Source organism: Carassius carassius, chromosome 49, assembly GCF_963082965.1.
Source record: "Carassius carassius chromosome 49, fCarCar2.1, whole genome shotgun sequence".
NCBI classification, from domain to species: domain Eukaryota; kingdom Metazoa; phylum Chordata; class Actinopteri; order Cypriniformes; family Cyprinidae; genus Carassius; species Carassius carassius.
The window spans coordinates 16,377,608-16,390,376 of NC_081803.1; the positions used below are offsets into that span (position 1 = coordinate 16,377,608).

Below are 12,769 nucleotides of genomic sequence, written 5' to 3' on the forward strand. Positions count from 1 at the left end.
TCCTCCAAGCGCATCAAAAAAGTAATGTGACTTTGCACTGTGGGATGGTAAAACCTGGCTAACCAGTGGACTGATCTTGTTTCACAGCTTCTGAAATGTTACTATATGGTCATTTGGAAATGCCTGAGCAAAGTCTGTCATCAAAGTATTTCTGTAAAATTGCCTCCCAGAACTATTAAACAACTGCATTCCCAAACAGAAGAATCATGTTTCATGCCAGTTTATCAGGAAGTGACAATTTTGTTCTCTTTGACTCGTTGGATGGAAACGGTGCTTGATCGCAAATGTTTTGTGCGATATTCCAATTTTGTGCATAAGTTAAATTCGCAACTTTGAATGGAAACCCAGCTATTGTTTCACATTCACATGCACATTGTAAAGAAAACTCATCTCAGGCCACCTTTTAAGATGATCCAAGGTGGATTCACTCATTTATGTCACACTTTTGGACCCCTGAAACATTGTGTAAAAGCACAAAAACATGGATGGAAAAGCTGTCGCTTTCAACCATGTAGCTTTCACTAAGAGGTCTAGAACATACAGATTAAACCTAACAGTATGGAAAGCCAAGATGAACTGAAGTATCCATAGACCCTAGATGCACACAAACACGCATCTGCATACACAAAAGATAAAGTAGTTAATCCCATGAATGACATTTCAGATTGATTTTTGAACATCATACACTGGCAAAGAAACACTGCTCAAAACAGGCATCGGTGTGAAACAGGACCATGTCTTGTTCGTGTGTGTGTGTGTGTGTGTGTTGAGTAAACGTCTTTGGAAGCCGTTATTTATCTATTTTCTGATCTGAGCTGATGTAGCTATCCTCTTTTAATGGCTTGGATTCACTGGAGGGTTTTCAGGTGAAAAAACACTCAAGGCTCTCTTTCTCTCTCTCTCTCTCTCTCTCTCTCTCTCTCTCTCTCTCTCTCTCTCTCTTTTAATTGGCTGTTGGGGCCACAGGTCTGATGTTGAATAAAGTCAGTGGAGCCGACGGCCAAAAGCACAGTTAATACTCTCAGGCTGTGTGGGGTTAGAGGAGCTCATCGCAGAGGATTCCTTGAAAAAAAAATTTCAGGGATTTGTTTGAGCCCCATTGCTTTGATTTGTGCTTTTGTTTTTATTAATGAAACAGTCGTTACATGCCAGACTAACAACACTGATAAATCATCTGACTCTCTTTTTCTCGTAGTAATTGGTCTCTTTTGACATCCTCAGACAAAACACTCGTTACGTCAGCGTTTTGTTCTGAATGGAGCTGTCTGCCGCCACGTTATTAATTTATATCTGCTGCCGTTTTCTGCTCCTCCTCCTCAGATGTTCACACTGTTTTTGTCTCAGTCATTTTTTTCAGTGATGTGAGTGCCTGTCTTCTGCATTAGATTTACAGAGAGGGTCATGGGTGTTTAGCAGCACATGTCAGTCTGATGAATATGTATGTCATGTACCTTCTGATCTGCAGGTGACCATCACTGCTTGCCATTTCTGAATTCAGGACAGGATTAAGACCAGTCTTAGATTTAGATTTATATCACTTTAAGTGATATATATTTAAGTGACTCAAAAAGATCATCTTTAAAAATACTATAAAATGTTATCTTTAGCAAGTCTCAAAAATATTATGCATTTTTCATACTACTATAGAATGTACAAGTTATATCACACAAACATGAATTATGAATGTCTTAATATTAGCACTGATGTTGTTTGATATGTAGGCACAAGACAGTAGTTGTTCCTTGGTGAATCAGTTGTAAAACTAAGTGATTTATTCATAAACAAATAACTTGTTTTATTCCTGAATGAATCGCTGTTTTTGAACAAATCTGAGGAGTAAAACTTTGTTACTTATTCAAAAGAAGTACCTATGTAGTAGGTACAAAGTATATGATTCATGCGGTCAATTGCAGTTCCTGAATAAGTCTGTTTTTTGATGAATTGGAGTGTTTCAATTATTTATTCTTAAAGACGGCCACTTGTTTATTTCCTGAATGGGATTTGTTTGTGTGAATGATTCAGTAGCCCCTTTCACACTGCACTTTGGACCCAGAAAATTGCCGGAACATTGCCGGATCGCCTTCTGTGTGAAAGTCCCGGGATTGATTCCGGGATTGATCCCGTGTCGGGCACCTAGTAACATTGCCGGGTTCAGTCCCGGATTGAGCGTTGTGTGAACAAAAGCCAGAACTAATGCCGTAAAGGGTGTTTCGTAGTGATGACGCAAGTTATCGCGCAACTTTTTTTTACCAGGTGTATCAAGTGTTTACCAGGCAGATCAACATTAGCGACGAAAAAAATATGTACAAACTGTAATGAAGCAGAGATCAGTTAGTTCCTCACTTTCTGCGCTGAAGCTGAGATCGTTACCTAGCTCAAGTGAAAGTTAATGTGCCTAGCGTTTTCGACATGTACATTACATGTAAAATCCTGATGTCACAAGTCTTTACTGGACCTTTACAGGTTGTGTGTGAACGCACGCACATATTCTGGGTAATCACTGGCAGTGTGAAAGTTCAAAATGTAGCGACCCGGGAACAATTTTCCGGAATCGCAGTGTGAAAGGGGCTAGTGACTCACTCATGAAGACAGTCACTTATTTAATTCATAAATATATCAGTGTTTTTGAGTGAATTGCTTGAATAAATAACTTAATGACTGATAAACACAGTTACTTGTCGCCACCTACTGGTATAACAATGTAACCATCTGAAAGAGTAACTGCACAAAAACAGAAAAACAGACCAATCATATTCAAGGACTCTCCGAAAGGTTGAATACTTGACATTATAATGTTGTGATGTTTAAATTCACTCTTAGCATTTAAATTAATTGTTTCATTTTTTTCATGTTTCAAGTTTTAATAACAAACAGCAGTGTGTCAGTTTAAGTATGGTTCTTGGTATGACAGATCTGCAAAGTGGACTAGATTTTGTCCACCGAGTCTGGCTTTATAAGACTATGCATACAGTATCTCAAATGTCTTCTTGCATTAGTGTGTGTGTGTGTGGTTCGAAACGAAACCCAACACTTCTGTTCTGTCCTCAGTGCTGTTGACCCTTCAGCCCTGCAGTATGACCTCCATAATTCCTGCTGTGCTCGCCCCCCCAGGGCCTCTTCAGCACAGCAGATGGCTAAAGCACCAGCCATCCACAGTTATTAAGACCAACAGTGGCTCTGAGGACAATCAACACCTCCCTCTCTCTTTCCCTTCACAACTTTCTATTCACCTTAGACAATCTGCTTTGACTCCAGCACTCTGTGTCCACTGGTGCAGGAGGTAAGAGATGTTAGCAGCCATTTTCAGAGCACCACTCTGACAAAAATGCATCTCACGCTTGCTATCTGAGAGTAATCAGCCCACGTTCAGCTTTCTCTCGCAGGTTACCAGGTTTCCTCCTCGCCACACAGCGCAAAATCCATTAAAATGCGTAATCAATGAGACATTAAGTGATCTTTGCATAAAAGCAGATTCTGCTGGCAGCGGTTAGACGTTTTTAAAGTAGAGCACATAAGAGAGAAAGTTCTAGAAGACCATAATTTGCTCGCATAAGATGAGGCAGAGGGAAAGTGGCAGCAGTTAAAGTTCATGCGCTGTCAGACTCCATTTGAAAACGTCAGCTCTCTCTCTCTCCTTCATCTGGGGATTTTTTAAATTGAGCTAAATGCTAAACAGCCCCCCAAGCACATTTACAGAAACACACATAAGTTAGCCAGTGTGCTCGTTAAGATACCAAAAAGCTGAAATCTGTTAAAGCACATCAGAGTGACGCTCAAAAATACACACTCGACACTACTAATAGCAGGAGTTTAGTGTAAGTATAGTCAGATGGGGGAGAGAAATCTAATAAACACTGGTATGGAGATCCATTACACACACAGGACGATCCGTCTTCTATTACACTGCATGGGGAGAAATCATTAGCATCCTGTTGGAAACATGTGGTTGGCCGTGTCCTCTGTCCTGTAAGGAGAGCTACTTGAACCAAAATGACCACAGTCAGAGATGAAGTTTAGCAGTTAAACCTACTCTGTTGTTATAAGAAGCTTATATAATACCTGTACATTTCTAATTAATTATTTGTGAAACACAGATATTACAGTACTATACAATACTATACAAATAGTACACTAAAAACTAACATCAGTCTTTTTATATGCTATAAATGAATCTAGGCATCACTGTACTTTACTGTATGTATTCATGCATGTGTGTTTGTGTGTGTGTGTTTGTGAGTGAGTGAATATATGATATATTCCCACTCACACAAATGCTTAAAATTACAAAACTTTTAAGGTAAATGTGTGTGTGTGTGTATATCTATATATCTATATATCTATATATCTCTATATATATATATATATATATATATTACATTACATTACATTACATTTACATTTATGCACTTAGCAGATGCTTTTATCCAAAGTGACTTACAGTGCATTCAGGCTAACATTTTTTACCTAAAGTGTGTTCCCTTGGAATTGAACCCACAACCTTGTGCTGCTAACACAATGCTCTACCACTTAAGTAGGACTTTTTTTTTTATATCAGATACTGGCTAATGTAAATCCATTACTGTCTGCTGTAGTAAATAAAAAAAATCACCAAATAATCATGAAGGTTATATCATAAATATCAATAAACAATGGCAAAGATAATATTGGAAAATGCTTGTAAACTTTGGGGTCACAATTTCCTTTCTAAAGTGAGAATTATTTTATAAACTCAATTTTGATTAGGCATTTCCTGTTTGCTTGCTTTTGTGCACCTCAGCGCTCTTGAGAGTTTACTGATATTTGGTGTTTGAAGCCCTTGTAGCAGCCATTGTACACACAGTTTTGTTTTTCTAGAAGACCCAGTGAAAACATGTGCACCTTACTCCTTGAAATAAAGCCAACCAATTAGTTTTTAAATAGTTTTTTTGCATGCATTAGAATAAATGCATTAGACAGTCCAAATCTGAAGCTGAGACTAGTGTCTGCGTGTTTGCCACCAGAGAGATTTGTCTTATTTTGTTCCGTAGCAGGACGAGTTTGCATCATCATTAAGTAAAAGAGAGACATCAGCCTCAATTCTTTTCCAGATTCTCTCACATCTGTCTGAGCGAATGAAGCTCAGGGAGCCGCCACACCAGGGAACTGAGCGAATGCCACACTCAGCTGAGATGAGCATATGTTTCTTCTCTGAAGTGTTGGCTCTTCAGGGTGTGCTGAGACTTGGACGACGCTCTGCGGTGTGTGTGCGCGTAATTTTGAGTGTACTAAAGTGAGTGGGCGTTTTGTTAACACAGAGGTCAGACTGTCCCAGAGCCAGAGACTCAGTCATTACAGCACTGCCCCCTTCAGACTCCTGATGGAATCACATGATGCCTTGAAGCCAAGTAGTTTGTCCAGATTTAGCAGCGCCTGGGTGTTGTGGTCACACTGTGACGTGAGGGTTCTCTAGAGAGCGCAGGTGTATATGTTTTTCTTCGTCTGAAATCTGCAGTGACAAATGGCTCCTGATGGCTGATTTGTCAACAATCTTTTCTTCTTCATTTTCAAGATCACCCTCCAGGCAACAAACACACATACACTTCTGCTCTCAATATTAGCAAAGTGACAAAAGCTGCTTCTATAAGAGCAGAGAAAGAACAGAGAAATAGATGTTCAGGCCAAAAGCAATTTGCATTGAGTTGGAGATTTGAAGTGACATGAGCGAAAGTTCAACTTTATGCAAATGAGCAATGATGTGTTTGATTGGTTTCCTTTAAAGCTGCATACTGCAGTGCATCAAACAGAACGACTTCAAGTGACCATTGTCATTGTGAATACAACTTGCCGCTTATTTATGCAAATTAGAGGCCCTGTTTTACAACCCGAATTCCGGAAAAGTTGGGACGTTTTTTACATTTTAATAAAATGAAAACTAAAGGAATTTCAAATCACATCAGCCAATATTTTATTCACAATAGAACATAGATAACGTAGCAAATGTTTAAACTGAGAAATCTTACACTTTTATCCACTTAATTAGCTCATTTAAAATTTAATGCCTGCTACAGGTCTCAAAAAAGTTGGCACGGGGGCAACAAATGGCTAAAAAAGCAAGCAGTTTTGAAAAGATTCAGCTGGGAGAACATCTAGTGATTAATTAAGTTAATTGATATCAGGTCTGTAACATGATTAGCTATAAAAGCTTTGTCTTAGAGAAGCAGAGTCTCTCAGAAGTAAAGATTGGCAGAGACTCTCCAATCTGTGAAAGACTGCGTAAAAAAATTGTGGAAAACTTTAAAAACAATGTTCCTCAACGTCAAATTGCAAAGGCTTTGCAAATCTCATCATCTACAGTGCATAACATCATCCAAAGATTCAGAGAAACTGGAGAAATCTCTGTGCGTAAGGGACAAGGCCGGAGACCTTTATTGGATGCCCGTGGTCTTCGGGCTCTCAGACGACACTGCATCACTCATCGGCATGATTGTGTCAATGACATTTCTAAATGGGCCCAGGAATACTTTCAGAAACCACTGTCGGTAAACACAATCCGCCGTGCCATCAGCAGATGCCAACTAAAGCTCTATCATGCAAAAAGGAAGCCATATGTGAACATGGTCCAGAAGCGCCGTCGTGTCCTGTGGGCCAAGGCTCATTTAAAATGGACTATTTCAAAGTGGAATAGTGTTTTATGGTCAGATGAGTCCAAATTTGACATTCTTGTTGGAAATCACGGACGCCGTGTCCTCCGGGCTAAAGAGGAGGGAGACCTTCCAGCATGTTATCAGCGTTCAGTTCAAAAGCCAGCATCTCTGATGGTATGGGGGTGCATAAGTGCATACGGTATGGGCAGCTTGCATGTTTTGGAAGGCTCTGTGAATGCTGAAAGGTATATAAAGGTTTTAGAGCAACATATGCTTCCCTCCAAACAACGTCTATTTCAGGGAAGGCCTTGTTTATTTCAGCAGGACAATGCAAAACCACATACTGCAGCTATAACAACAGCATGGCTTCGTCGTAGAAGAGTCCGGGTGCTAACCTGGCCTGCCTGCAGTCCAGATCTTTCACCTATAGAGAACATTTGGCGCATCATTAAACGAAAAATACGTCAAAGACGCCCACGAACTCTTCAGCAGCTGGAAATCTGGATAAGGCAAGAATGGGACCAAATTCCAACAGCAAAACTCCAGCAACTCATAGCCTCAATGCCCAGACGTCTTCAAACTGTTTTGAAAAGAAAAGGAGATGCTACACCATGGTAAACATGCCCTGTCCCAACTATTTTGAGACCTGTAGCAGAAATCCAAATTGAAATGAGCTCATTTTGTGCATAAAATTGTAAACTTTCTCAGTTTAAACATTTGCTATGTTATCTATGTTCTATTGTGAATAAAATATTGGCTCATGTGATTTGAAAGTCTTTTAGTTTTCATTTTATTAAAATTTTAAAAAACGTCCCAACTTTTCCGGAATTCGGGTTGTAACTGTATGTTGTGTATGTATGTATGTATGTATGTATGTATATATATATATATATATATATATATATATATATATATATATATATATATATATATATATATATATATGTGTGTGTGTGTGTATATATATATTGCGGCAGACTTTAGACCAGGCTTGAGTTGGTCTATGGTGCAGTCTATTTTCAGCTCCTTAAAATAGCATTGCGCCAGAACACACTTCTTTTTTAGACCAGCACGCCCATGGGCGCACAAATGGGTGCAAATGCATTTGCTAATTAAACGATGTGCCGCTGGATGGGAAAATGTGAACAGTGCCAGACTGAAACTAGCAAACACACTTCCGCTGCGCCTTGCGTCGCATTGCGCTGAGTGTTTTATAGGGCCCTTGGTCTGCTACGATTGGCTAACGTCTTTGCATATGAAATGGGCTGTGAATGATCATCAAACACTGTACAGTCCTGTGTTTTGAGTGTGTGTCCTCTCTTTCTCTCAGAGTAGTGTGTGATTGTGTCATATGGCCTGTTATCTCCTCATATCACTGGAGCATCCACATGTTGCTACAGTCTGCTGTGCTTGACCTTTGACCTCATGCTTTTATTCTGACGCCCCGGCTGACCGCTGAAGGAGAGAATAGCCCTGCGTAAATCTATCATCTTTTAAAAGGTGGAGATAAGAATTATGGTCATGACAAAATACAGCACTGCCTTTGAAAAAAGACTGCAGCAGTTTTCTTGTGTGGAAGGCAAGACTTTGGCGGTTGTTTCCTTCTGTATGTGCAGGACGTACAAAACAGCTCTCTTTCTCAGAAACGAAAAAAAAATGTAGCACTCAGAGGATACTTTTCATAGCACAGAATCTTTAATGTATTGCTCGGTTACATTTCATTTAATGAATTTTAGGAAAAACATTGAAACAATTTTGAAACATTTCTATAAAGTAATTGGATTTTATTTTATTTTTTAAATAAAGTCTTTATTATTTAACTTTTATTCAACATTTTTATGTGTAGTCATTAGGTGCTTTTTCCCTTCCTCATCAGCTGTAACAGTTGTGTAGGTGTGAGTGTGTACAGTATGTAGAAAGCACATGATTCATTCAAGGTCTGTGTGATCTCTGCTAAACTACACAAATACACACACACCAGCCATTAACAGCATTCAAGTTTAATTCAATTCAAGTTTATTTGTATAGCGCTTTTAACAATACAAATCATTACAAAGCAACTTTACAGAAAATTATGTTTCTACAATATTTAGTAGTAGCTAGTAGTTTGTGCACGTTTGACAGGATTTTAGAAAAATAAAAATAATAATAATAATACAAGACGTAGTCAGCTAGATGATGAACTATCAATATTATTAATTAATAGTAATTATAGGATGCAGTCACACATGTAGCAATAATTGTTAGTTCTGTTTGTTGATTCAAGGTTAGGATCATCTGGGGTCCTCTGAGGGTCAGCATCATCTCTTCTCAGGTGTTCTGGATCCAGACTGGAGCTTGTGTAAATCCTAGTGGCAAAACATAGAAACAAAATAGAGACATCATTAGCATAGCTGCTGATCCAACAAAGTAAAATTAGTTTAACCCAAGCTAAAGAATAAAAATGCAGATGCAACTACACTCACAATTTAAGAGATACATTATTCGAATGCTTGGCGAAAGAGATGCGTTTTTAATCTAGATTTAAACAGAGAGAGTGTGTCTGAACCCCGAACATTATCAGGAAGGCTATTCCAGAGTTTGGGAGCCAAATGTGAAAAAGCTCTACCTCCTTTAGTGGACTTTGCTATCCTAGGAACTACCAAAAGTCCAGCGTTTTGTGACCTTAGGGTGCGTGATGGGTTGTAGCGTGGTAGAAGGCTAGTTAGGTACGCAGGAGCTAAACCATTTAGGGCCTTATAGGTAAGTAATGATAATTTGTAACTGATACGGAACTTAATGGGTAGCCAGTGCAGAGACTGTAAAATTGGGGTAATATGATCATATTTTCTTGACCTGGTAAGGACTCTAGCTGCTGCATTTTGGACTACCTGTAGCTTGTTTATTGACGAAGCAGGACAACCACCTAGAAGTCCATTACAATAGTCCAGTCTAGAGGTCATGAAAGCATGAACTAGCTTTTCTGCATCAGAAACAGATAACATGTTTCGTAGCTTGGCAATGTTTCTAAGATGGAAGAATGCGGTTTTTGTAACATTGGAAATATGATTTTCAAAAGACAAATTGCTGTCTAATATAACACCCAGATTTCTGACTGTAGAGGAAGTAACAGTACATCCGTCTAGTTGCAGATTGTAATCTACAAGATTCTGTGTGGTGTTTTTTGGTCCAATAATTAATATCTCTGTCTTATCCGAATTTAATTGGAGAAAATTATTTGTCATCCAATCTTTTACATTTTTAACACACTCTGTTAGCTTAGATAATTGGGAAGTTTCATCTGGTCTCGTTGAAATATATAGCTGAGTATCATCAGCATAACAGTGTAAGCTAATTCCGTATTTTCTAATAATATTACCAAGGGGCAACATGTATATTGAAAATAGAAGGGGACCTAGGACGGATCCTTGTGGCACTCCATATTTTACTGATGATAAATGAGATGACACCCCATTTAAGTAAACAAAATGGTAGCGATCGGACAGGTAGGATCTAAACCATCTTAGAGCCTGCCCTTGAATACCTGTATAGTTTTGTAATCGATCTATGAGTATGTCATGATCTATGGTGTCGAACGCAGCACTAAGATCAAGTAAGACTAGAAATGAGATGCAGCCTTGATCTGACGCAAGAAGCAGGTCATTTGTAATTTTAACAAGTGCAGTTTCTGTGCTATGGTGGGGCCTAAAACCTGACTGAAATTCTTCATACAGATCATTTTTATGCAGGAAGGTGCTCAATTGAGCAGACACAACTTTTTCTAAAATTTTAGACATAAATGGAAGATTTGAAATAGGCCTATAATTTGCCAGTACACTAGGATCTAGTTTTGGTTTCTTAATAAGAGGCTTGATAACCGCCAGCTTGAATGGTTTTGGGACGTGACCTAAAGATAACGACGAGTTAATGATATTGAGAAGCGGTTCTTCGGCTACAGGTAACAGCTCTTTTAGTAATTTAGTGGGTACAGGATCTAATAAACATGTTGTTGGTTTAGATACAGTGATAAGTTTATTTAGCTCTTCCTGTCCTATATTTGTAAAGCACTGCAGTTCTGCAGTCAACAGCAACTGAACACACTTTTACAGTCTTTCAATCGATCCTCCACTTTTCTTTGAGTCTCTCTAGAACACAGCTCTTGCGAAATGATCAGAATGGTGTTTGTGAGACTGAAAGAGCATCCTGTCTTTATAAACAAACAGTGAGTTAAGTGTCTATCATCCTCTCTGCTTGTTTTCCTTTGTGTTCTCAACGTTGGCCTCCTCTTAACACCTAGGAATAGAAAATCATTTCCCCTTGTGAGTCGCAGAGAAAAGCATTTCTCTTTCTCTCATTATAATAAAAGCACAGACAAATCCTTGTTAAGCCTGGGTGAACCGAAAGGGTTAAACTTCTTATTTCATAAATATGAAAAAAAAGAAGACAATCCCACGGTCAGAGATGGATTCAGGGATCTCCAGCCCCACATTTACATTAAAACGGGAGCTTGTTATACGGTGAAATTTCAATGAAGGCACCGCAGAACGCATTTAATGAAATTCAGATGTGGCTCTATGAATCTCATTAACAGTCTTTGTGCTTTTCTGCTGTCCGATTTCCCCCTCGTCTGCCAAGTCGTAAGAGAGATTTCATCAGCAGCTTTCAAAAAGACAATGTCCATTCAGATCTGAACTCCCCACGCTCTATCCTCTGACGGAGGCCGAAATCTTTCGGAGTTTGAGTTCAAAAGGTACACGACTGACTCTTCCTCTGTTTCTGTCTCTTTCCACAGGCTTCGGGTTCGTGACGTTTGAGAATGAAGACATTGTAGAGAAAGTCTGTGAAATTCATTTTCACGAAATCAATAATAAAATGGTAAGTGCTTTGCCCGTTTTTCAATTTCTGAAGGTGATTGACGGATTCATATTTTATTTCCCATTTAGCAGAATCCTAACAGCATGCAGTTGTAAGCGCTGTGAGTGTGTGTAAACAGTGTAAAGTGTTGGGCAGTGGCCAGAAAGCGTGAAATTGTGTGCGAAAACATTTTGATCAGTCAAAAAGAGTCAGAAACGTTCCCCTCCCCCTTTTTCATTTATAAATGCCTGCATCATGACTTACGGGACTAAAAAGAGAGAGAGGATGAAAGGTAACTGGCACATGTTGAGTTCATTAAATCAGGATTATCACCCCACAGGCCTCCCAGTATTGGCAGATGGGCTGCCAGTGTTAGCTTTCAGCTTGCAAATAAATGTTTTTCCTTGAAATTAGAAAGTCTTAGCCTTATGTGAGCCAACCACAGACTGTATATGCAATGTCCGATGTGTGTTGCATAGTCACTGTTGTCAATGTTTGCCAGGTTTATGTCAGGTTTGTCAGGTTCAAATTAGAAAGAGATTCAAGCATAAAAAAAATAACCTAAATAGCCTGTATTTTTATGTACTGTTATAAAGAGTTTTCTATCCACTTTAAATATCACGGAAAATGTAATTTTAGGACAGAGCCTTCCTGTCGAGATAGGCAGGTTTTGGCCACACTATTGCATATAGTCCTAGCTATGTGAAGCAGGGATGGAAATTAACTTTTTTGTCCACCGGCCACTGTGGCTGGTGGATTTCAAAATCTACCAGCCACTCAATGTTTTTACCAGCCACTTTCTTGTTTTTAACCGACAATGTTTAACTGCATGTGAAAATTAATACTACAAGATCTACAATACTTAAGCAGTTTTTTTTTTATCTCAAGTCTCAATGAAATACTGACATTTTCTCTTTCAGTGATGCTAAAAAATGCTGCCCATCTAGGCAGCTCACTAGGTTTTGAAACAGCCGACTCTTGCTGAAGTAGCTCATTCTCTCAACTCTCAATTCTCTCAACTCTCAACGTTTTCAATGCACAGAAACATTTTTGTGATATTCTAAACAGTTTTCGTACGCATTAATAATGTTGTTTTTAATTCCAAAGGAAAGGATTCACCAGTATAAGTGTATTTTTTATTTATTTAATTTTTTTTGTGGTTGAGGGAACACGTGGGGAAAAGTCCCCTGTTCAACGTTGTATCACTGAAAGAAATCTCGGCTCGCAAACTTTTATGCCGTCGACAAACGAACGCACAGCGTTTTTAATACATCGTTTTTACGCGTCTCGTCATGCCAGATCTGTCAAACATG

The 12,769-nt window shown here is 38.9% G+C and overlaps 1 protein-coding gene across 3 annotated transcripts in view; it reads left to right on the forward strand.

Annotated features, from left to right (window-relative positions):
* The window catches only part of LOC132132228 (RNA-binding protein Musashi homolog 2-like), a 190,614-nt gene that overhangs the window by 136,339 nt on the left and 41,506 nt on the right, over positions 1-12,769 (forward strand). For all 3 annotated transcript variants that reach the window (XM_059544562.1, XM_059544563.1, XM_059544564.1), the window contains exon 8: positions 11,395-11,477. In XM_059544562.1, coding sequence (XP_059400545.1) covers positions 11,395-11,477 — 83 coding nt within the window. The remainder of the gene's footprint in view (positions 1-11,394; positions 11,478-12,769) is intronic.